The sequence below is a fragment of the Hyperoodon ampullatus genome, assembly GCF_949752795.1.
Source record: "Hyperoodon ampullatus genome assembly, chromosome: 6".
Lineage (NCBI taxonomy): Eukaryota > Metazoa > Chordata > Mammalia > Artiodactyla > Ziphiidae > Hyperoodon > Hyperoodon ampullatus.
In genome coordinates, this window is record NC_136919.1 from 5,773,524 (window position 1) to 5,798,923 (window position 25,400).

Below are 25,400 nucleotides of genomic sequence, written 5' to 3' on the forward strand. Positions count from 1 at the left end.
GAACTCCTTCTCAGAATACAGTTTGTAAATGCATCAAATACATATGGAGCGGGCTTCCCTGGTGGCGTAGTGGTTGAGAGTCTGACTGCTAGTGCAGGGGACACGGGTTTGAGCCCTGGTCTGGGAGGATCCCATAGGCTGCGGAGCAGCTGGCCTCGTGAGCCACAACTACTGAGCCTGCGCATCTGGAGCCTGTGCTCCGCAACAGGAGAGGCCACGATAATGAGAGGCCCGCGCACCGCGATGAAGAGTGGCCCCCGCTTGCCACAACTAGAGAAAGCCCTCTCACAGAAACGAAGACCCAACACGGCAAAAATAAATAAATTAATTAATAAACTCCTACCCCCAACATCTAAAAAAAAAAAAAAATACATATGGAGTACTGCAAAGGAAAACAACTCTATTGAAACAGTCCTCAAAATATTTTTAAAGAAGGAATTTGTGGTACGGTGCTTCTTTATTAATGCATTAAATATATGTTCCTTTATTAACACCTTAAATAACAAGCTCTAGTAGTAGCTACTGTCATTTCAAAGTAGTAATGAGTGTAAGTAATAATTACAATTGTTACATGATATGAAAATATCTGATCTCTACTGGTGGCAAAGTCACAAGTACTGCTAATATTACTGTGGTTTGTTACCTACATTCTTAAAAGAATAATATACTAATTTTCAGTTATGTTTAGTGAAGTAAAGTTTTAATATTTTTCCATCCAAGGACATGGAGGCTCCGAATTCCATGCCAGACCCTGAGGGCCTTGCAGGTTCACAACTGCTACACTACAGATTTGGTTCACTAGAACCCCAGTAACCTGACAGGGAGAGGAGCGGAGAAAGGGGTCTGCAATAAATTAGTGCCAAGCCCGCATTATTCAGTTTTCTTTATAGATAAATGCAGTTTTATTACTTCCCACTTAGGGGCATTGTAGGTAATAAATTAAATGGGTTTCTTAGAGAAATCTCCTTTAAAAAATAAAAAGTTAAAAAATAAAGTTATTTAAATTAGCCCAAGGTCTAACTATGTCTGGGAATCTTTTTACATTAAAATGTTCCTAGCCAACTTTAGAAAACAGAATTCTCCATCCTAACCTCTGTCCCTATCAGCAGTCCAGATACACACTTCAGAAGTGCTCCCTTCTGTAGATACACAGTCCCTGCCCCCCTCCCTCCGCCAGAAAGCAAAAAAATAAAAGGAATTTTGTGTCACCTTCTAAGAATCTACTGTCAAAGAAGTCTACAGTTACTGCAAATCAAGTAAAAAGACCAATATAAAATAAGACCCTACGGTGTTCAAACCATTCTGAACCCCATCATTCACACCCCCCTCCCTCTCATCCCTTAGTAAGCGCACACCCACAGCCTGGCCACTTTCCCCCCTAAACCTCTGATCAGTCCCGTACTCTCCAGGCCCCACCACGCCCTTGACTGGTTTCCCCCTTTGACCCCCCACTTCATTCCACCTCCACACTGCCACCAGAGCGGTCGTTCTAAAATGCAGATCTGGCCAAGTCACTCTTCTGCTAAAACCCACTGAGATGGCTGCTGGCCAAGAGGCAGAACAGAAACCTTGGGAGGCAGCTCTGCCTGTCAACGCTCGGTCACATTTATCAATACTAGCACTGTCACCTGTGGCAACAGAAGGAACAGTGCTATCATGTGCCTTGCAGGATAGCTGGCAGTTTGCCGATAATGCAGGCGACACTGCTCCTAGCCTAGCGAGTAAAACAGGCCCTCAGAAAACGGCTGGGCTTGTTACTGCCACCACCTCTACAGGAGAAGTCCGCGTTCCAGAAGCAGCACCTTCCCCCCGACACCCACTCTTCACCCAGCCTCCCCAAATGCCTTGCAGTTTCCCTGTTGCTGCCTCAGCTGTGTGCACCTGGACAAGGGCCAGTCACTCCCCTTGGAATGCCTTCCCAGCCCACTCCGCATCCTGCGCCCTCACGCCCTCTAGGAAACCTCTGACGGGTCCGTCTGCCTCCCTACTGCCTCTCCCCCCATTGACTACTTCCCCTTCACCTCATCTGGGGAGCACTTGGTGTCTGATAGGGACACAGTAAGGAATCTGTTCCCATGTCCCTTGCAGTACAGTAAGCCTGGGCTCCAGGGTGGACAAGCCTTGTTCAAATCTCAGCCCACCATGTCTTTAAGGTATTAATTTCTGAGCCTCAGTTTCTCAACTGCACGATGGTTTCAACCTAGCTGGGCCATCAGGAGGGGTCAGCGCATACTGCATGCAGAGAATTTTTGCACGAATGCGGGAGTGGTACCTGGCACCAGGGCACTGAACTACAGGATAATTATTCCTTCTCTTATTATTGTTACCACAATAATGTGAATTCCTTTGGGGCAGAGACCAAGCATTCTTAGCAGAGTCTTCAGCACCTGCCTAATGCAATGCAGGACATACAGCACCACACCGCTCAGTGTTTCTTAAAATGAACTCAATTGTAAGAACACCCTGTACTTGTTTGTCTTTAGCAAGAAGGTAAAAATATTAAGTCATGATTGAAGAGTGCACCTTAATTATCTGTTAGCCTGAATTAAGAAAAGCAGAAATGACAGACAGTAAAGATGAAAAGCAGGGCTTCCCTGGTGGTGCAGTGGTTGAGAGTCTACCTGCCGATGCGGGGGACACGGGTTCGGGCCCTGGTCTGGGAGGATCCCACATGCCGCGGAGCGGCTGGGCCCGTGAGTCACAATTACTGAGCCTGCACGTGCGATAAAGAGTGGCCCCCGCTTGCCACAACTAGAGAAAGTTCTCGCACAGAAACAAAGACCCCAAACAGCCATAAATAAATAAATAAATAAATAAATAAATAAAATTTAAAAAATAAAATAAAATATTAAAAAAAAAAGATGAAAAGCAAATGCAACCTGACCAGGAAAACTTTTATAAAGATCTAGGAAATACAGTAACTTTTTAATGGAATGTAAACCATGGCCAAGATCCTAAAACAAGGTGTAACAGGAAAGTACGTTTCTCTGTGCTTCCAAAAGAAACAGGACTTGTTACAGTCTCCTAACAGGCAGACACCCGTTTGTTACAGTCTCCTAACAGGCAGACACCCGTTTGTTACAGTCTCCTAACAGGCAGACACCCGTTTGTTACAGTCTCCTAACAGGCAGACACCCGGTGAGACCCCGATGCCTCTACACACTTCTTGTCTGCGGGCGAAGAAAGGTTCCATGAATCCCTGTACTGGCCCAGATGCAAACTATCTACAGTGAGCCTGCTAACCCTAAAAGCATCTTTATTCTGTCACAGGCCATTGCAACAGACTGAAAGCCTTCCCCTCTGCCTGCCAGGCCTGGGATAGTTTGAAAGCACTCATTTCACAATTCCTGTTCTCTTTTAAAGCATCATCAAGGCTCCTGGGACAGTTTAGACCCGACTGACTTAAGTGAAGGGGCTGCCCAATGGCAGGCAAGTTCCCCAGAATGTCTCATTAGCTATTATTATTCCTATTGCTAATTGGAGTAAGTGAACATGACCCCCAAACAGGTATCTTGGCTCCAAAAAGCAATGGCTAATTCTACTCATGGCCCGCCTTTTTTTTTTTTTTTTTGCGGTACGCGGGCCTCTCACTGTTGTGGCCTCTCCCGTTGTGGAGCACAGGCTCCGGACGCGCAGGCTCACCGGCCATGGCTCACGGGCCCAGCCGCTCCGCGGCACGTGGGATCTTCCCGGACCAGGGCACAAACCCGCATCCCCTGCATTGGCAGGCGGACTCTCAACCACTGCGCCACCAGGGAAGCCCATGGCCCACCTTTAAATTAAATTTTAAGGTATTCAATGTACAATGCTATCAGGTAAATTTGAGGGCTGGTGAGACTGATAAGGATTAGGTCTCCAAAGAGAATTTAAGAGTAAGAAGGCTAAAGTTTATGCCACTGAACGTGAGTGAATAACAGCTAGTACCGAGTGCACTTGAGAGGGCAAGAAGTGGAAGCAGAGGTGAAGGGACTCACCTGCTCTCCCTCCAGTTATCCATCCATCAGCCACCTGTCTGTCTGTCAGTCTGTCGGTCTCACTCAGTCTCCAGCACTGCTCTCTCATGATCTGGCTCTTTTTCCTTCTCATCTCTGGATCTCTTCCCTGCCACCCTCCATCCCCACTCTGCCCCTGTCCCAGCCCCCACCCCTTCCTTCCCTCTTATCTTGACTTCTTGTCTTTGTCTCCCAGTCTGTCTGTATCTCTCCCTTCTGTCTGTCTTCTCTATCACCACCACCCAACATACAGTATAACAAAGTATCGAAGGTGTGGATTAAGGTGTGGATTAAGGAAGAAGGATTAAGAAAGTGCGCCACAACTACTGAGCCCGCGTGCCACAACTACTGAAGCCCATGTGCCTAGAGCCTGTGTTCCACAACGAGAAGCCCACACACCGCAACAAAGAGTGGCCCCGCTCCCCGAAACTAGAGAAAGCCCGCGTGCAGCAACGAAGATCCACTGCAGCCATAAATAAATGAATGAATGAATGAATGAAAAAGAAAGAAGGATTTGAAAACCAATTTCAGAGAAAAACAACTGTCATTATCTGAGGACGAAGTTAGTCTCGCAAAAGTCAGTAACTCGCAAGCTATTCTTCCAAATGGCTTAGGCAAGAAAACAAGACTGACCATAAGTGGTAACTGTTAAAGATGGGTAATGAGTACAAGGACGTTCATTATGCTGTCTGCTTTTGTTACAGGTTTAAAAGTTTTCCACTAAAAAAAGTAAAAACAAAACAAAACAAAACAAAAAAACCACACAACTAACCTAAGAATTTATTTTGTAAGTCATTCTTCTGGGTGTTTAATGATGATTCACCATTACAGAGGAAAAGTTAAATTCTTCCAATGCCTCATCTGATCTTCAGTTCTTGTTATACATACTTTTGGTTTTACTTTTTTCCAGTTTTATTGAGATATAATTGACATACAACATTGTATAAGTTTAAGGTGTACAACGTAAAGATTGGATATATGTATATATTGTAAAATGACTACCACAAGAAAGTTAGTTAACATCCATCACCATACATAGTTACAAATTACTTTCCTTGTGATGAGAACTTTTAATTTGAAGATCTACTCTCTTAGCCATTTTCATATAAACAATACAGTATTGTTAACTATAGTCATCATGTTATACAATGTTATGGATTTTAAAAACCTACTCATCAATGATTCTTCCTGTTTCTATTTCAGACCAGTGATTACACTGGCAAAATTACTATTTGATTTTGCAATAAAGGTAATAAGTAGTATGAAATTTTCAGCTTTCATATGTTTGGAGCTGTGGAAATGCTGCCTCTAGAGAGAAGAAATAAGATGCCAACCATGAACCAATGGGAGTTTTCTTCCACAATTAAAATATTCACCATGGGAATAAGAAAGGGTCAGAGGGCTTCCCTGGTGGCTCAGTGGTTAAGAATCCTCCTGCCTATGCAGGGGACATGGGTTTGAGCCCTGGTCTGGGAAGATCCCACATGCCGCAGAGCAACTAAGCCCATGTGCCACAACTACTGAGCCTGCACTCTAGAGCCCGTGAGCCACAACTACTGAGCCCATGCGCCACAACTACTGAGCCTGCGCTCTAGAGCCCACGAGCCACAGCTACTGAAGCCCGCATGCCTAGAGCCCGTGCTCCACAACAAGAGAAGCCACTGCAATGAGAAGCCTGCGCACCGCAACAAACAGTAGCCCCCACTCGCCGCAACTAGAGAAAGCCCACACGCTGCAATGAAGACCCAACGCAGCCAAAAAATAAATAAATTTATATTAAAAAAAAAAAGGGTCAGAGGAAGGGAAGATACTTTTCCTTAAAACCAAGGACAGGAAGTATTAATTATATGCATCAAAGCAAACTTGGAAACAAATTGTTTTCTTAACAACAAGAAAAACTATGGGTGGGTTTAGCTCTATTCTACCATCACACTTCAGCCATTAGAGAAATTGGCAATGCCAACATTTTAGACTGTGAAATATTTACTTAAAATAACAACAGCTAACATTTGCAAACATCTTGCTCTGTGCTAAACAATTTAAATGAAATCTCTCATGTGAATCTCCCAACTCAAGAAGGTAGGGACTACTATGAGCCTTATTTTATTTATTTATTTATTTATTTTTTGTGGTACGCGGGCCTCTCACTGCTGTGGCCTCTCCGGTTGTGGAGCACAGGCTCCGGACGCGCAGGCTCAGCGGCCATGGCCCACAGGCCCAGCCGCTCCGCGGCATGTGGGATCTTCCCGGACCAGGGCACGAACCCATGTCCCCTGCATCGGCAGGCAGACTCTCAACCACTTCGCCACCAGGGAAGCCCCAAGAGCCTTATTTTAAAAAGGAGAACACCAAGGCTTAGAGAGCAACATGCCCATGGTCACCAGCATCTGGGCCCAGGCCGGCACCTGAGCCCAGGCAGGCTGGCTCCAGAGCTGTGTGTTTCACATGAGAATGGGACCTTGGCAGTACCCTAGCCATAACACTGCCTTGATTTAAGGACATCTCAGAAGAACCTCACATCAGTATAAATACATACATTTAACGTTTTATTGGTCTCAACACTTTCCCTTGAATCATCTCCTAGATCCTCAAAACAATCCTTGAAGGTGGGCTGGGCAGAATGTTTGTTCTCTCGTTCTTTAGAGGTAAGAAGACAGAAAAGCTGAGAGACGCAAACTGGGATCGCCTGACTCCAAATTCAAAAGTATTTCCAACCAAAGTGAACTGGGGCCCTTCTTCCTCCTCTTCTCTAGAAACCTCATAGCGTTGGTATGAGAATGAAGTGAGGATGTCTATGAAGCGCTTGGTGCCAAAGAACTGTCACATCATAAATGCTCAACAATTTCAACGTAACCCCAAATGAAAAGGACTGACTGGCTTTCTATTTGGTTACAGAAAGAGCTTCAGATTTTCTTTGTTACTAAACAAGGGAAGTATTTGATGACCTCAGAAGAGAGTATTTAGAAAGAGAGCATAAGCTTCTCTGAGGCATAAGTTCTAAAAGTGTATCTGTGTGGCTGGCACCACATAAAGCATTCGCCAGAAAGTTAACTGCTGAAAAGAAGCGTTTAAAAGTGGGCCCTTAAAATAAATTTTGAAAGTTCAGGAAGAGTTCACTTCACAGACATTAGTTTTTGATTCCACAGTACAGAACTAACATGCCCATGTACAACATTCATGCACAATGTATGCAAATACAAATACATGAACAAATAAAAGTAAACTGGAAAAAAAAAAGAATTCAATTGGCTAATGTTCATGTTTTCTTTCACACCTCTAGGAGAGGGAAGAAATAATCAGAAAATTCAGTGCTTGAAGTAAACCTAAGGTTGTAAAGCAAAATGTGGTCATGGTGAATAGTTACTGATATAAACATACACTTTCACAAAGTTGGAGCACAAAATTTAAATGCTATTTAAATGTTATAAATGCTTATATATGCATAAAATGTTCCTAGAAGGACACACAAGAAACTCAAGTGAGGCTTCTGGGTAGGGAAACTGGATAAAGGACAGAATTTTATTTTCACTCTCCTATTTAGAATTTTTTATGATGTACAGCTATTTGAATATACATCTACTGCTAAAGGTAATCATTTTTATCAGTTATTAGGCTTCTAGAAGAGAAAAAAAGAATATCCTTGTTTCAGGCTTTAGAGTGTTTCTGAAGATACCATTTTAACATCCACAGAGAGTTCCAAAGGATATAAACAGTCACAGCTGGTACAGCATACACTGGCTAAAACTGGGCTCTTTGGAGCCAGACAGCAAGGGTTCAAATCCCAGCACCACCACGTGCTAGCTCTGTGACCTTAGACATGTTTCCTAACTTTCAGATGCCTCAGCTTCCTCATCTATAAAATGGAAGTAACCAAAGGGCCATCATGAGAAATAAGCAAATTAAATCATATAGAATGCTGAAACAGTGCTTGGAACACAATAAGCATTTAATAATTGTTGCTTTGACAGCTAGGCCCAAGTAGCAATAGATGCACGATCAAGTTGCATTTATGGCTGAACTTTCTCTGACAGAATGGAAAACTTGACCATATTCAATTTTCTCCGTGACTCGGGATGCCTGGGTCCCTAGTGCATGTCAATTAAACACTGACTGATTGACTGAGGATGTCAGTAAAAACAAAAAGCCTGGATTACTTATCCAGATGTTGGCAAGTGTTTTTCCCAAGCGACTAATAGCACAACCAGTCTTTAAGAAATGATCACTGAGGTCTGTTAAATTCTCTCAACTACAAAACAGTAATTCCATTTACTTTCTCCGATTAACCATAACAATGAAAGAAGGAAAACTCAGTCACAAAAAAGAATTCCTAGAGTGATACCTTCCTAGATGAAGCCTTAATGCAAGGCAGCCTGCTGTAATCAGAATTTTTTTTTTTGAGACTTGACAGTCAACATTATTTCAAGATATGCTGGAATAAGATGCATTAGATTTTGTCTCCCCTCCCCCAAAACAATAATTAGACCAGCCAGGTAAGAACTAAATCTCCTGTTTATTCCCAGGAAAACAAAACAATGTCACAGCATTGCTGTGACCTAACCTTTCTTCCATCACTGCAGTTACAAAAGCCCATTCATCTACTCTGCCTTAAGTATCCATCTGCAAAATGGAGACGGTAATGCCTAACACTAACTCGTTACAGATGTAAATGAGAATGTGTCCAGAATTTTGAGCAACTTGGAAAGTAAGCAACGTATTAACTGAAGATGATTTTGGCTGCTCAGATGCCAACTTTTAGGGACAAATAAACCATCTTCCCCTCTAAATGCTAGGTTTTGTGAGCCCACTCCATCTGGATGCATCTTCTCCAAGGGACTAACCTTGGGCTAACAATATACACATCTCATGGCAAGAGGGGCACCTGTATCACTGGTGTTTATGGTTTGAGCTGCACATGTATGTGACTGCAGGCAGACCCTCAAGTCAACAAGTTGGAAAGAAAAGAAAAATAGGTTAGACGATTAACAAGGCCTCCGTTTATTTCGCCTTCATTTAAAAAATAAAAACATTACAACTTCATGGCACTATCGCAGCAGAAATTCTACTTGTTCTAAAATGAGCTTTACATTTCTACTCCTATTTCAAGTCCTAAATGAAAATGACAAACAAATGCAAGCAGGATTACATCTCTGAAGTACAATTAGCCTTTCTGCTGAAAGCAAGCAGCCTGGGGTGACCAGTCCCCAAATCAGATAAATTTCAGATTCATCCTGAAGCTACAAAATGAGGGCCACTCATCATACTCAATTGGCGCTTTTTTTTTTTTTTTTTCAGTTGTCACCTTACTAAGACAGAAAACAAAGACAAATAAACAGGAAAGAAAAAAAATGGGATCAGAGAAGAAAAGGAGAGTAGCATGGAAGGAGGGCGAAAGTGAACCGCTCCGGGCTCCGAGGTTTTTTCGAAGGAACTGAACAGGAGGTTATCCTCCTCCCTCCCAAGTACCCTGGACTCATTCAAAATGCCTTCTTAAAATGCGGCGTAACTTTTCTTTTCACCCCGCAAAAGTGAGAGAATTCCTAAGACCTCTTCGTGGTCCGTAGATAACGGGTGGGGGGGGTGAGTAGAAAGATCACTTGAAATTCTGTATCCATAAATGGTAGAGCCGTGTTCTCTTTGTACACGAGACTTAATGAAAATCGTATGTTTCACAAACACGGGTTGACCTTTTTGACACATAATTCCTAATTAACGGTGGAAATTCCACAACGTGGGCTCACAAGGCCGTTCAGGCCTGTAGAGTTTGCTTTCCCCAACTTTCGGGCAGAGCCCCGCGGCCCGGGGCCCGCGACTTCGCCCTCCCGACATGGGCTCTGCCGCGGTGAGTGCGCGGGGGCCGGAGCCCCGCACCCTCCCGGCTCGCGGCAGCGCCCAGGGGCGGGCGAGGGAAAGAAAGAGAAAGAAAGAGAAAGAGGGAGAAAGAGAAAGGGCGAGGGAGGGCGAGGGAGGGAGAGGAAGAGGAGGGAACGCGCGCGGGCGGGCGGGCGAGGCCTAGGAAGGCCCGGCGGCGGACACGCGGCCGCCTAGACCCAGTCCCGGCGCCGGCCCCGCGCTTACCTTCCAGGTAACAGCTGGAGGAGGACGAGAGCCCCTTCTTCGATTTGCAGCCCACCAACTTCAAGCAAATTTCCAACATTTTCGCGTGCCGGCGGCGTCGAGGCCGGCGCCCTGGGCTGGCTCCGCGGCGCGGCTCAAGCCCGGCTCTCCCGGCTGGCCCCGCCTGCCCTCCCGGGCCCCCGCGGCCCCGCCATGCCGCCTCCCCGCCGCCCCGCGCGCCCGCCCGTGGCCGCGGCCGCGTCTCGGTCTCCGCTCCGGACGCGCCTGTTAACAAAGGGCCAAGAGCCCGGACCGCGAGGCCCGCCCCCGCCGCCTTAACCCTCTCCGCGCCGCGCCCGGACCCAGAGCTTCCCGGCGTTCTCAAGGCCTAGGCCGGCCCTGGACCGTTACCGCGGTCCGAAACCGAGGCCCCGCCAATTTCTAGGTTAAGGAAAGAGACGGTGGTTATTTTAAGCGCGGCATTCATGGGTTCTCAGCGTTGGGAAGTGCGGTCCTAACTCCCCATGAAAGACACCGACAACTACGGCAGTTCGGGAGGGCAGGCCTGCATCTCTGTGGCAGGAGGTGCCCCCAACCTGCACCACTGAAGGCCAAGCGAGTTCCACTGGGCGCGGTGCCCTGGCGAACCCTGTGTCCCTGGACTGTTGGTGAATAATGCAAATTCCTCTGGAATTATCAATTCTGGTCTCATTTACACTCAGTGAACTTACTGTGATTCAGGCTAACTCAATGGGTGTCTGAGGAATGAATAATCAGCTGCAACCCACATTGCAACTACACAAGTTTGCAACGCATTTGTCAAACCATACATCCAGACTAGGAGACAAAAGAGATGGGCGAGTTCAAATTCAAACATAACTTCTGATAATTTGTAAAGGGAGCTAGCTTAGTCTCCGCAATGAGATCTCATCAGGGTCATGGCCTGTGTCGCTTCTTTAAGAAGCCTCATTTTCTTCAACAGAGAACTCTTCCCTTGTTTGGTGTGTGCCATGGGGGGCCATTGTTTAAAACCCATTTCATTGCTGTACTTGGCTCAAATCTTTTTATAACTAATGATAAGACAATATCATAAAATATAACAACATAATAAATAACAATTATCACAATAATGTGTTCCTTGGCACAAAACCGGAAATCCAGATCAGTGGGAAACCATATGGAATCCAATCATATCAAATAATTTAATAAAAATCAGATAGGGGCTTCCCTGGTGGCACAGTGGTTAAGAATCCACCTGCCAATGCAGGGGACATAGGTTCAAGCCCCGGTCCAGGAAGATCCCACGTGCCACGGAGCAATTAAGCCTGTGCACCACAACTACTGAAGCCTGCACACCTAGAGCCCGTGCTCTGCAACAAGAGAAGCCACCGCAAAGAGAAGCCCGTGCACCTCAACGAAGAGTAGCCCCCCGCTCACCGCAACTAGAGAAAGCCCGCTTGCAGCAACCAATGCAATGAAGACCCAATGCAGCCAAAAATAAATAAATAAATAAAATCAGACAAATTCAGTAACTATAGGAAAGTGAAGTTATCTAAATAGTGTTAGATAACTAAATTGCAATAGGGAGAAAAATTAAGTTAGTACACATCTTAGAGCACATGAATACTAAGAGCTGACACGTACTGAGATCTTACTATGAGTCAGACTCTTGTGAGAAGCACCCTCTGTTCATTACCACATTGCATCTGCACCACTATCTTGTGAGGAAAACAGAATTATTGTCTGATTCTTCAGGTAAAAATCTGAAGTTTAGCGAAGTCAAGCACCTCGCCCAAAGTCCTATGGCTGGAAACAGGTGGAGCTGGACTCAACCCAGGTCTACCTAGCTCCAAGGATCAGGCTCCTAACCAGTGGATTATGCAGCCCCTTCCCACCAAGAATAAATTCCAAGTAAATTAAAGCTTAGGATATCTATATCTTTGGTTAAATAACTAAGGTTGTCATATGTTTCAGAAGCAGCCTTGGTCAAGAGACCCCAGCTACGGTGATCAGCTCCAGAGGCAAAGCTGGACTCGTTCGTGGTCTAGCCTAACCTGCAGTGACAAAAACCTGGGTATCTTCAGTACACCAGGAATGGCTAAGTAACAAGATCTTCACTCAGGTCTGCCCAAAAGAGTACAGGACAGTTCAAGATTGGACTGGATGTGACTAGTGTATATCACAGGGTTTCTCAGCCAGGGCGTCATTAACTTCTTAGAGATGTCCTGTCAGATTCTGATTCATGTACAAAATGTGTTTCTACTGCAAGTAAGGGACCTATGGTTTGTGTTGTAGTACCAGGTCAGGCCTCATAAGCACCTAAGAAGACAGCAGTTCCCATCGCCTGGAGACACAGGGCTACAGGGCCACCAGGTGACAAGTGACTGTGGATGCTATCTAGATTCTGGGAGACACTATCATTCTGCTAGAGAGCCTGTTTGTAATGATAGCCAACTTGTTTAGTGTTACCTGAAACTTTCAACCTCCAGTGTAATGCCAAAAATAAAATCCCAAAGGGTGCCACCAGTACAAATAAGGTGAAAACTACTGTGTTGGTGCCATTTTAGAAAGTTAAAGGTCTTTGGACCAGACTATAATAAAGTCTGTCATTATATAGCATTGAAGATTTAATGGGCGGGCTTCCCTGGTGGCGCAGTGGTTGGGAGTCCGCCTGCCGATGCAGGGGACACGGGTTCGTGCCCCGGTCCGGGAAGATCCCATATGCCGCGGAGCGGCTGGGCCCGTGAGCCATGGCCGCTGAGCCTGCACGTCCGGAGCCTGTGCTCCGCAACGGGAGAGGCCACAGCAGTGAGAGGCCCAAGTACCGCAGGAAAAAAAAAAAAAAAAAAAAAAAAAAAAAAGATTTAATGGGCTATATTCAAATAGGCACCTTAATGCAAAGGATTATATGTTAATGGACATTTTTGCAATTCTAACCACATCCTTGAATTCTATCAATTAATACAGGCCCAGGTATTTGTTTGCATGTGCTATACTTTATATTAGGGTGTAAGTTTATTTTAAAAAGCTAGTGACTGTTACTAATATTCTGCTCTTGAGTCTAAAATGACCATATCCCTTTGGGGACTTCCTTGGTGGTCCAATGGGTAAGACTCCGTGCTGCCAATGCAAGGGGACCCAGGTTTGATCCCTGGTCGGGGAACTAGATCCCGCATGCACGCCGCAACTAAGAAGTCCGCATGCTGCAACTAAGAAGCCCTCATGCCACAACTAAGTCCGCATGCTGCAACTAAATAGATGCCGCATGCCGCAGTGAAGGTCAGGCGCAGCCTAAATAAATAAATAATAAAATAAAATGACTTTATCCTTTTAAAAACTCTTAAAATGAGTAATGCTTATAAACTGTGTCCAAATCTTTTAAAACTTAGTTATAAAAGCATACATCAACAGGTCTGGCAAAACACTCTGAATTAGCAGCAACGAATATTGAAAACATTGTCAAGCTGCACACCACCAACTTAAACCAGTACTATTCTTTCCAGATCTGGCTTTTGATGCTCTCTGAAGCTTATTCACAAGATACAAAAACCATTCTGTTACAAGCAAATAAGAGAGCTTCAATCTCCTTACTAGAAGGAAGAAAGGCCTGAGAAGGATTCCCTCTAAGCAACCTTAAACCTAAAAGCCATTAACTTAAAGAAGAAAAAAAAAAAAGGAAAACAAACAAAGAAATTAAAAAGACTGTGAACTAACGTGTTTGCTACATTACATTCAGTTTGGGAAAGGAATAAACTTTTAATATGTGCCTAATATGTGCCAGGCGCAAGCCTCCAAAAACCCTACGAATTTTGTGTAGTTTAACTTCATTTCACAGGTAAGGAAACAGGGGGGTAAGCAGAGATCGGGACAGTTAAGTATTCTGTCCAGGTTCACACACCTAGAAGTAGTAAGGTCTAAAGCCCTTGAACTTTCCAAAATGGACATAATTTGCAATTTAAGTGAAAGGTGGATAACTGTAGCAAAGCCAGAGGATGAAATAAAAATCATTAACTATTGAAAAATGTCTTAAAACAATTCAGGGAATTAGAACTATTGATATTTAAGAATATTTTAAAACATATTAAGAATATTAAGAAAGAAAGAATAAAGAAAGAATAAAGGTCCTTAATTACATTAAAGTATGTGATCTGAGCTGTGTGTTTCTAAAAGTACAGTCCATGGACAACCTATTTTGAATCGTCTGGGGTACTTACTTAAAATGCAGACTCTTAATCTCCATTCTAGACCTACACAATCAGAATATATGGAGCGGGCTGTATCTTAACATGTTCCCCAGATGATCTGTGTGCATATTTTAGACATTTAAACAATTATATTTATTTATTTATTTTCTTTCTTTCTTCTTTTTGGCTGCATTGGGTCTTAGTTGTTGCACGCGGGCTCTCTTGCTAAGGCACACAAGCTCAGTAGTTGTGGCGCGCGGGCTCAGTTGCCCCGCGGCATGTGGGATCTTAGTTCCCCGACCAGGGATCGAACCCACGTCCCCTTCATTGGAAGGTGGATTCTTTACCACTGGACCACAGGGAAGTCCCCACACTTAAGTTTAAAAACCACTGTTTTGGAAGTGGGAAGAGCTGCTTCTTATTTTCCCTGGGAATAGGACAAACAGGGACGGATATTTCTAAAATTTATTCATTGGAAAGCAATTTGTGAGTTAAAGAAATTGTATAACTCTAAACAAGTTACCAAAAGAGAATTCTTCTCTGAAAATTTTGGATACAGATTGAATTTTTTTAAAGTTTGGAGTTCAGTCCTATTTTTTGAAAAGCAGGGTGGGCGGGTGGACAAGGACCCACCACAGAAGTTGGTCAAGGGAAGAAAGCAGGACACAGATGCAGGATGCGGAATCTCCACCTGGGAGCAGCAGGATGGGGGTGGGAATTTAAGGCAGACAGATGAATCTGACATGGTGCCTGGTTTGGGGCCCCCAGGACCAGATGGTCCCAGATCTGACTGATCCCTTCACTGTTTCCAGCCCAGTTAATAACTTTAGGAGGAAAAAGCAAAGATCTTGAGGTATGTGTATGCTATTTCACATGCTAACAAAGCCCAAGTCCTCTGATTCTGCAGACACTGTCCAGTGAGAGACTGCCAGGCTCCCTAGCGCTGTGGGCCCAACCCACTGGAGAACGCAGCTTAGAATATCACATCAATCATACCCACTTTTGCCCCTGTAAAGGGCATACATGCAACCCTTTAAGTATCATACATTTTCAGTGAGATAACACTGTTTATTGGTCAAGTGTCAGAAAGGTCCAGGGACTCTGGTAATGGGGAAACCAGGTGAGAGTGGGAGGCAACACAGTGGAGACTGAATGAGGTGTGACATCTCGCAAAGTTATTCTCAGTCTCAAACTCGCCACTCACTGTGATAGCCTGGGCAAGTGACTCAATTTTCTAGTCTGTAAAATTGGGGGATGGTCTTAAGAGTAGCTCTCTCACTGGGTTATGAAGATTGGAAATAATGTATGGAAAGTGCCCAATGCAGAGAAGGTGCTCAATAAACAATTAACTATTGTTATTTCCAAAAGAGGCCTCTTAACGATATCAGGTGATGGTCTGTTTATACCTGCCTAAGTCTTACTACCACTAAGTCAAGAGCTAAAATTAACAAATGTGATATGTGCAAATGATTCCAGAAAGCACAGTCTGAGGGAGTGAAAGCATTCTGGAGGTTTTCCAAGGGACAAGAAAATCAACTTATTTGATTAAGGGAAAGAAACACTAGCTGTGGGGTAGGAGTAGCAACCAAGGTTCAATGTCACACAGAGTCCTATCTTTAATCCTAAAGCCAAAGTTTTACAACCACAGCTTTGTGGCAAAACACAAACTCCACACCCCACATCTTTTTTTTTTTTTTTTTTTCCTGTACGCGGGCCTCTCACTGTTGTGGCCTCTCTCGTTGCGGAGCACAGGCTCAGCGGCCATGGCTCACGGGCCCAGCCGCTCCGCGGCATGTGGGATCTTCCCGGACCGGGGCACAAACCCATGTCCCCTACATCGGCAGGTGGACTCTCAACCACTGCGCCACCAGGGAAGCCCCACACCCCACATCTTTAGTGGGGGCCTATTTCAGGCCCAGAACTTGATGTGCAGGCCACACATAGGACTGTCTTTCATATAACACTGCTTGTTTTGTTAGTCCCTTTGGTATTTACAGAGCTACAATTCTTAATGGGGGGGCCAAATCTAAACTGCTTTAGAGTAATTACATCCACTTTCTAGAAAATCTCATTTTAGTAAGATTTTACTGTATTTTTTATAATCAACAAGTCAAACATAATGATTAAACAAATTTTCTCCCGGAAGAAACTAATATTGTTGGTATGCCCTAAATATTTTTTATTAATTTTTCTTAATCAAAGTAATATATCAATACGTACATGGTTAAGAATCAAATAGTACTAAAAGTCTTATAATAAAATCAGTAGTCCCCTGACTCCATCCCCTTGTCTGTTTCCCCAGAGGCAGCCTTCTTCAGATTGTTAATAGCCTCATATTGTTGTTTCTGGATTCATCAGCTTTCCACATTATATATTAACTTGTTATAGTAGTATTATACTATCACCATCTCCAACCTCCCATAACAATAAAATCACAATTTTTGGTTAAATCATTGGTCAGTGTTGATATTATTATGATGATACAAATATTGTTCATTGCTCCACCAATAATATACTATGAATGTCTCCTTTATTATATAACTTTGTTTATCCTGGAGATATTAATTGCCTTGACTTTTTCATTTGATTAGTCTTCTCTATGCCTATTACTGATTTTCCCCCAAACATTTCAAATATCTGCCAAACACCTAGTAGAATTTTTTCCAAATACTAAGACACTTAAAATATCCTCAGTTCTGTGTATTGACTTACATCCTCATCTTGCTGGAATTCATCATCCAGTAGCTTCCTGGGGGTGGTGAGGGGAGGTGCATGTCTAAAAAATGCCTTTCCATTCCACTCAGTTTGGCTGGGTATAGAATTCTAGGTTGAAAATCATTTTCCCCACTTAATTTTGAAGGCATTTCTCCACTATCTTTTAGTTTTCAGTATTGTTGTTTAGAAATGCAATTCCACTCTGACTCCTGATCCTTTATATATCACCTGCTTTTCTCTTTGGAAGCTTTTAGGATCTTCTAATATTCTTGGTGTTCTGAAATCTTACAGTGATATGGCTTGGACTCTCTCTCTCCCTCTCTCTCTCTCTCTCTCTCTCTCTCTCTCTCTCTCTCTCTATATATATATATATATATATATATATATATATATTCTGTGTATTCAGGGAGCCAATGCAATTCAAAGATTTGTCATTTAACTCCAGAAAATACTCACTTCACTAAGTTCTGGAATTTTTCTGATATTTATTGTCTCCTAAATTCTCCTCCATTTTCTCTCTTTCTGGAATTCCTACCAGATGTATACTGAAGCCCTGGGATTGAGCTTCTAATCTTCTTATCTGTTCTCTTTTGTTGCCCAAGTCTTTGTCTTGTGTTTTGCTTTCTGAGATAGACTATTTGCCGAGTCTTGTGTTGAATTTTAAATTTTAGCTATCATGTTTTCAATAGTAAAGAGCTCATTTTATTCTGATTGTTACTTTTTAATAACACACTGTTGTTTGATGTTTGCTGTATTTTTCTCTGAGGAGAGCAATGAATAGTTCTTCTGAACTCTTCTTCTGTTTCCTGCATTGTCTTTATTTCCACCATGTTCCCTTTTTCTGTGAATTTGTTTTACCCTCTATCTATCATGTAGAGACTTTTAATTTGGCTGTCCATTCATTATACATGAAAGAGGAACTAAAAAAATATGCATGGAAGTGGCACAACATGTGGACTTCAGTGAAGGGAGGTGGTGAGCTTACTTTTCCATCAAGAGAACCCCCAAATGGGCTTTTCTTCTCTAGAAAAGAATCTTTCCATCTCTTCTCTGTTAGGGCTCTGGCTACCAGGTATTGGAAGAGGCCTGAGAATCTCATTATTCAGCATGCAGACTTAAAAAAAAAAAATCTGCTCTTGCCCACCCCACTGTTTTCAGCTCAATGGCTTACCTGCACCCCAGCTGGGGGTAATATCCCTGAGTCTGGAGCCTTTATAGGGCAATTTCTCAATAATACTTTTCTCTCATGTAGGTGGGAAACAGAAGTGGTCATCTGGCTGTACAGGGATGGGGAAGGGCGTGAAGAATCTAAAAAGTCCTTTACAGACTTTCAACTGATCCCCTTGATTTCAGTTAAAGCCTCACGACCCCCTGCTTTCTGTGGTACTAATGCCTCTAATTTCTGAGTTTTTCTCTCAGGTTCTTACAAGTAAACTGGCTTACTTCTAATCAATGTCTCTCTTAGAAGAGGTTAGGCTTCAGCTTCTTCGATTCTGCTAAGTCTATTACCACGCTTTTGACTGCCTCTCATTTTCCAAAAATGTGTTCACCTTTCTTATCTACTTTTCCCTTTGGGTTCGTTTTGTCCTTATGTATTTTCACTTTTCAAAAAATCTTTTTATTATCATTCCAGTGGGGCTTGGGGAAGGTAATAGAAATAAAAACAGGTCTGCAAACTTTAATCATTTTAAATTAGAATCTAGTTTTGGGACTTCCCTGGTGGCACAGTGGTTGAGAGTCCACCTGCGGATGCAGGGGACACGGGTTCGTGCCCCGGTCCGGGAGGATTCTACATGCCTCGGAGCAGCTGGGCCCGTGGGCCATGGCCGCTGAGCCTGCGCGTCCGGAGCCTGTACTCCGCAACGGGAGGGGCCGCGGCGGTGAGAGGCCCGCGTACCACAAAAAACAAACAAAAAAAAAGAATCCACCTGCCAATGCAGGGGACACGGGTGCGATCCCTGGTCTGGGAAGATCCCACATGCCCGGAGCAACAAAGCCCGTGTGCCACAACTACTGAGCCTGCGCGCTAGAGTCCGCAAGCCACAACTACTGAGCCCGCGTGCTACAACTACTAAAGCCCGCGTGCCTAGAGCCTGTGCTCCGCAACAAGAAAAGCCACCACAATGAGAAGCCCGTGCACTGCAACGAAGAGTAGCCCCCGCTCGGCGCAACTAGAGAAAGCCTGCGCGCAGCAAGGAAGAGCCAACACAGCGAAAAATAAATAAATAATAAATAAATAAATTTATTTTAAAAAAAAAGAATCTAGTTCGACCATTTTACAGATGAGACAACTGAGGCACAAACAGGCTAAGAAAACTTGTACAAGGACTCATAGCAAGTTAGTGGCAGAGCCAGGAAAAGAGCCCAGATCTCCAAACCACCTTGCTAGATTTTTTCAATTATGTGACACCCACTAGGCACCCATAATTAAGAGCTGACAGACTAGTTTTAGGATACTAGGCTGAAAAGTATTTAAAATTTGTTGCAAACTACAGGTCTCAAATCTTAATATTGCTGGTGGTGAAGAAACAACCAAACCCTGAATTCTTAAATCCAGTCACATAACTTAAAGTTAAATTATAAACAGTTATGTTATTAAACAAAAATAGTTTGAGATACTTATTAAAATCTAAGTGCTTGAATTCAACTTAAAGAGGTTTTGCATGATTTCATGAATTGTCTTTGTCCCTTTTACTTTGGTTAACTTTTGAAATAAATGCCACAGAATTTTATTTTAAATCGTGGAAAGTCTTGTTTGTTTGTTTTTAATCTGAATACTGAATAAAGATTAAGCTACAAAACAAACAAAAGTAGCAATGTTGCAAAAATCTAAAGGCGATAAACTATCATCATTATAATAAGGTAAATTTAATCTCCCTTGAGTAGAACTCGTTGATAAAAGAAAAGCCCAAGCACTGGTTATTTACAAACAATACTTTTATTTTCAAACACTGGTACTGCTTTTGGCTTTTATAGTTTTGTTAAGTCTGAACTGGAAAACCAATGGTTAATTTTTTTCCTCTCTTTCTCTAAGACTAAAAGAATCTGCCAAAGCAGCAGACCAGGCCTAGGAGATCACGTTACTTTGGGGGTGGGGGAAAGAAGGCAGCTGGAGGGGAGTGTAGAGAGAAGGGCCAGAAGGGAAAGAAAACAAGTTGTCTGAACCTCCCCACAGTGTAAGACCCAGCAGGGATTAGGAGGTACGTGGAGGAGCCCATGTTTATCCAAGTTATCTCTGGGGCAGCTGAAATGGGCTGTAAAAGTATGGGCTCCTTTGATATTAAAATCTTCTCAGCAATAGAGCTGCACCCGGGAAAGCAGATTTCTTGGTAATGTTACCAAGGCCTGAAAACCTAGAAATGAAACACTCAGAGAGCGTTAATGTTTGTTTCTTCAAAACATTCAGTACCAATTTGTTTTGTTGTCAGGGTTTTAAACATACAAAGGACAAATGGATCCAGAAGATTGCTTCCCTACACGTGTTAGAAATTACTGTTGTCCTTAGACAAGTAATGACATCTCTAAATGAAACAGTACTGCTCTTTTTCTTCCTAAAGAGACAGATCTGGCATACTGATCCAGAACTACATACTAACCGGAGAAGAACAGCTACGGTTAACACTGGAGAAACTGCTCATTAAATGGCACGGTCAGGAGGAAAGGGCCCCTTGAAAAGAAAACTGCAAAACAAAGTCAACCTGGCAGAAGCTGTCCTCTTGTTTGCTACCCTTCCTACGAGCTGGTATATAAAATCTGTATTCGGTAAAGCAACTCCAGAATTGTATTTAATCACTAAGGTATCTTCACATTCCCTAAGCAATAGTAATTCATATTTATGGCTACTTCACCATTAAGAACATTCTAGTGCAATTCTAAAACAAAAGTAAAATGAACTGCTCCAAAAGGTTTAGGCCAATAACCTCATATCAACTAGACTTTCTTTGATGAAAAAGTAATGGGAATCCCACACAGACTAGTGACAGGAACTGCCAAGCCCAACAATGTCCCCTAACATCTGTTCTCCTCTCTCACCATCAACCATTAAGTTTTAGGTGGACATATGGCCCCAGAATAAAGACTACATTTCCTAGTCCCTCTTGGGCCTAGTCATTACCATGTAACTAAGTTTTAACCAATGATACGGCGAGCAGCACCGATACATGCAACTTCTGGGTCAGGTTCTTAAAAGGAATGAGAATGCCCTCCCTCTCTTTTCTACTTCCCACTGCCTGCAAGGGGACAGGCTTGCTGGAGTGGCCATTTGAATCCTGAGGTAGAATCCACACCTTAAAAGTAACAACATAGCAGGTGTCTGATTCTATGGAGTCCCCATACACATGCAGGACTGCTAATGTCAGCCTGTTAACAGAAGCGAGAAATAAACATCTAGCTGTTTTAAACCGCTGGTATTCTGCATCTGTATAACAGCCATTTAGTCTTTACAGTAATACTAAAAGACCAGTTTTAACACCCCTAAATCTAAGAATTTCCCAAATCAATTGTTTCTTTTCTTTATCTATTAAAAACTGTTAATTGAAGAGCAAGCGTTTGAAATTATCCTATAACCTTTAGAAAATGAGAAAGTGTCTTAAATGATCACTGTGAAACACATAGTCCAGTATCCAGCTCATAACAAAGACTCAAAAGTTACACATTAAGTATTATTGCTACCTTAACTGTCCCTTCCCCTTTCCAGAGTCTCTGGTACTGGTGTGAGGAAGATTAAAAAATTCTGTGTTCTATCATATATCTGATAAAGAATTTGTATCCAGAATACAGAGAACTCAACACACAATAATAAGACAGTAAGCAAACCAATGAAAAAATGGATAAAAGATTTAAATTGATATGTCACCAAAGAAGAAATATGAATGGCTAATAAGCACATGAAAAGATGCTCAGCATCATTAGCCATTCCAGAAATGGAAACTAAAACCACAAAGAGGTACTTCTTCACAGCCACTCAAATAGTTATGATCAGAACGACAGACAAAACCAAGTGTTGGTGAGGATGCGGAGAAACTAGAACACTCATACACTGCTGCTGGGAACGTAAAATGGTACAGCCCTACTATAGAAAACACTGTGGCAGTTTCTTAAAAAGTTAAACATAAACTTACTATAAGACCCAACAACTCTACTCCAAGGAATCTACCCTAGAGGAATGAAAACATATCCACACAAAGACTTGTACATGAATGTCCACAGAAGCATTATTCATAACAGCCAAAATTGGAAACAATCCAAATGTCCATCAGTTGATGAATTAATAAACAAAATGTACATCCAAAGAATGGAATAATATTCAATAATAAAAAGGAATGACGTACTGATATGTGCTACGATATAGATAAACCTCAAAAACACACCGTGATATGAAAGAAGCCAGTCACAAAGACTACATATTGTATAATTCCATTTATAGGAAAGGTGCAGAAAAGGCAAATCTATAGAGACAGACGGCAGATTTAGCGGCTGCCTGGGCATGGGGGTGGGACTGACTGCAAAGGGGCACAAGGGGTCTTTTTGGGATGATGGAAATGTTCTAAAACTGGATTGTGGTAATGGCTGCACACTCTATAAATTTACTAGAAATCACTGAATTGTACACTAAAATGGGAAATTTTATGGCATGTAAAGCTTACCTCAAAAAATGTTAATAAAAAAGGGAGAAAGCAATGTGCTCTAAGATTTTGACCCCATTTCCTGAATGGATGTCATAGAAAGGATGAGACAGAGGATTAGAAATGCAATAAGTTTGGCTGCTCAGTTCCATGCTGTGAACCTAAAAAGACCATGCTCTATGTGTTGCAGGTACGTGGCATCTTATTTAGAGATGCTTCTAATGAGAGCCACATTCCCGGAGAGGAAACATGCAACAATTCCACCCAGCCCTGACACCTCTACTGACTCCCAGCATACTCCTGGCTAAGGAGTGTATGTGAGGGGGAGGACTGTATATACAACTAAGATGATCAAGACCTGGGTGGGAGTGGGAGATGTAGCTCAGGTTGATTAAAATAGAGACATCTGAGAAAGCCAGCAGCCTGGCACATCAAAGACTGAAAGGCACAGAAACACATCTCCCACTCCTAGGAAGCACCTGGAAACTCTCACAAGTAACTGCAGCTTTCCAGTCTGCAGCCTTCACAGAGGCCTGAAGGGCTGCAACTTTAAGAGTTCCCAAATGTACACCCTGGCACCACTCATCTTCTGGACAGACAGTCCAAACTGTTAAACTTCTCATAGAAACCAAGAATCAGAGTAAGTTAGTTGAGATCAAAATGTTAAGAAGAATATTTAAGATCTATTGTAAGAAAATTTCTAGGTAGTAAAATTCCTAGGTGGTAAATATTATGTTTCCAAAGTACTAGGAGAAGGAGAAGCAACCAATTAAATACTGGAACTAACAATAAATATTTCATGAGTCTTAGGCTTCTGATAAACAAATGAATTGCAAAGGTTCATCAGTCAACAATTCTGAATACTGTCCAGCGTTTTCCCTTACTTTTTCTTGTCTGATCTCCAAAACAACTCAAGGGAAGTAGGGAGTTGTATCCCCAACAAAGCCACAGTGACTGAAGCCCAGCATGAAGGAATCCCAAAGGAAGAGGGACTCAAGAAGCCAGGCATGCTCTGAAGCTGAGATTCCACCAATAACCCAAATGTACCTGGTATGACAGACCCACCCTATGCATGCCTGGCAAAACAGAGGTCACACCACAGTAGCATAAGAAACAGCTCCTGCTTTAAAGAGAATTGGGTCTTTATCTTCACTTCTTGGTCCTCATCTGACTGGTAGAGCTCTCATAAAACTCTTGACTTGTCATCACTTGTCAATCAAAGATTTGACTTGTCATCAGATATTTGAGAATGGGCCATTCATTCAACAAACATTATAGAGCCAGTGGTGATGAAGATAAAAAGGAAGAAGACACACTTCTGGGCCTCCAAGGATGCTTGGTCTTGAGAGAGAGGTGGGAAGGAGAGAGGAGCAGACCCTGAAACAAGGTATCATAAGGGTGAGAAAAATTCCATAATAAGTGTATGCATAATAGCTATAGGAGCCCAGGGGATGCTCTGGCAGTCCAGTGGTTAGGACTCTGTGCTTTCACTGCCGAGGGAACAGGTTCAATCCCTGGTCGGGGAAGTAAGATCCTGCAAACTGTGCTGTGCGGCCAAATAAATAAGTAAATAAATAAATAATAATAAAAAGGAGCCCAGAAGAAGTGGATAATTCTGCCTACAGATGTTAGGAGAGGCTTCCTAGTGGAGAAATCAGTAGTATAGAAAGACTGGAAGATTCTTCCTTTTACCATTCTCCATTCAGAATTTAGAAATCAGTTAAAAGCATACAAGTAGCCCACTCATATGTGCTGAACTGATTCTCCACAAAGGTGCAAAGACAATTCAATGGAGAAAGGATAGTTTTTTGAACAAATGGTCCTGGAATATCATGCATCCATATACCAAATGATGACACTTGGTCAGTATGCACCACATATAAAATTTAATACAAAATGGATTATAGATCTAAATGTTAAATACAAACTTATAAAACTTCTAGAAGAATATCTTTGTGATCTTGTGTTAGGCAAAATTTCTTAGGTACAAGTATGAACCTTAAGAGAAATAACTCATATATTGGACTTCCATCAAAATTAAAAATTTATGCCATTCTTTTTTTTTTGACCGTGCCATGTGGCTTGCAGGATCTTAGTTCCCCCCAGCCAGGGATTGAACCTGGGCCCATGGCAGTGAAAGCGTGGAGTCCTACCCACTGGACCGCCAGGGAGTTCCCAAAATTTATGCTCTTCTAAAGACACTGTTAAGAGAATGAAAAGAATAAGTCAAAGACTGGGAGAAAATATCAAGTGCTGGTAAAAATATGGAGCCACTGGCATGAATGCAAATTGGTAGGAACTGCTGGTGGGAATGCAAAATAATACATTCCCTTTGTAAAGGAGTTTGGCAGTTTCTCATAAGTTAAGCATACACTTAACATATGGCCTAGCAATTCCATTCCTAATTATTTAATCAAGAGAAATGAAAATTAATGTCTGCACAAAAACATGTATGTGAATTTACAGTGGCTTTATTCATAATCATCAAAAACTGGAAACAACTCAAATGTCCTTCAACAGCTGAATGGATAAACACACTGGGGTATCTTCATACAACAGAATGCTACTCAGCAATAAAAAGCAATGAACCACATTGATTACATGCAACAACATGGGTGAATCTTAAATACATCCTGACTCAAAAGGTTATACACCTTATAATTCTATTTATGATGTTCTGTAACAGACAAAATCCTAAGGACAGAAAACTGAAAAGTGGTTGCAGGGGCTGGGAGGATGCATTGCCAACCAAAGGAATTAGGACTGGTGGGGGAGGGGCAGGGAGTGATGGGACAGTTCTAGATGTCAAAGGTGGTGATAGTTACATGACT

At 42.7% G+C, this 25,400-nt stretch overlaps 1 protein-coding gene across 2 annotated transcripts in view; it reads right to left on the reverse strand.

Annotated features, from left to right (window-relative positions):
• Positions 1–25,400, reverse strand: part of ABL1 (ABL proto-oncogene 1, non-receptor tyrosine kinase) — a gene marked incomplete at both ends in the record, with an annotated part of 129,244 nt that overhangs the window by 33,748 nt on the left and 70,096 nt on the right. The window contains one exon of one of the 2 annotated variants that reach the window (XM_079705706.1): positions 10,068–10,146. The exons of the other annotated variant lie outside the window; for it this stretch is intronic. Coding sequence (XP_079561832.1) covers positions 10,068–10,146 — 79 coding nt within the window. Of the gene's footprint in view, positions 1–10,067; positions 10,147–25,400 lie in introns of those variants that run through there. 2 annotated transcript variants of the gene reach the window in all.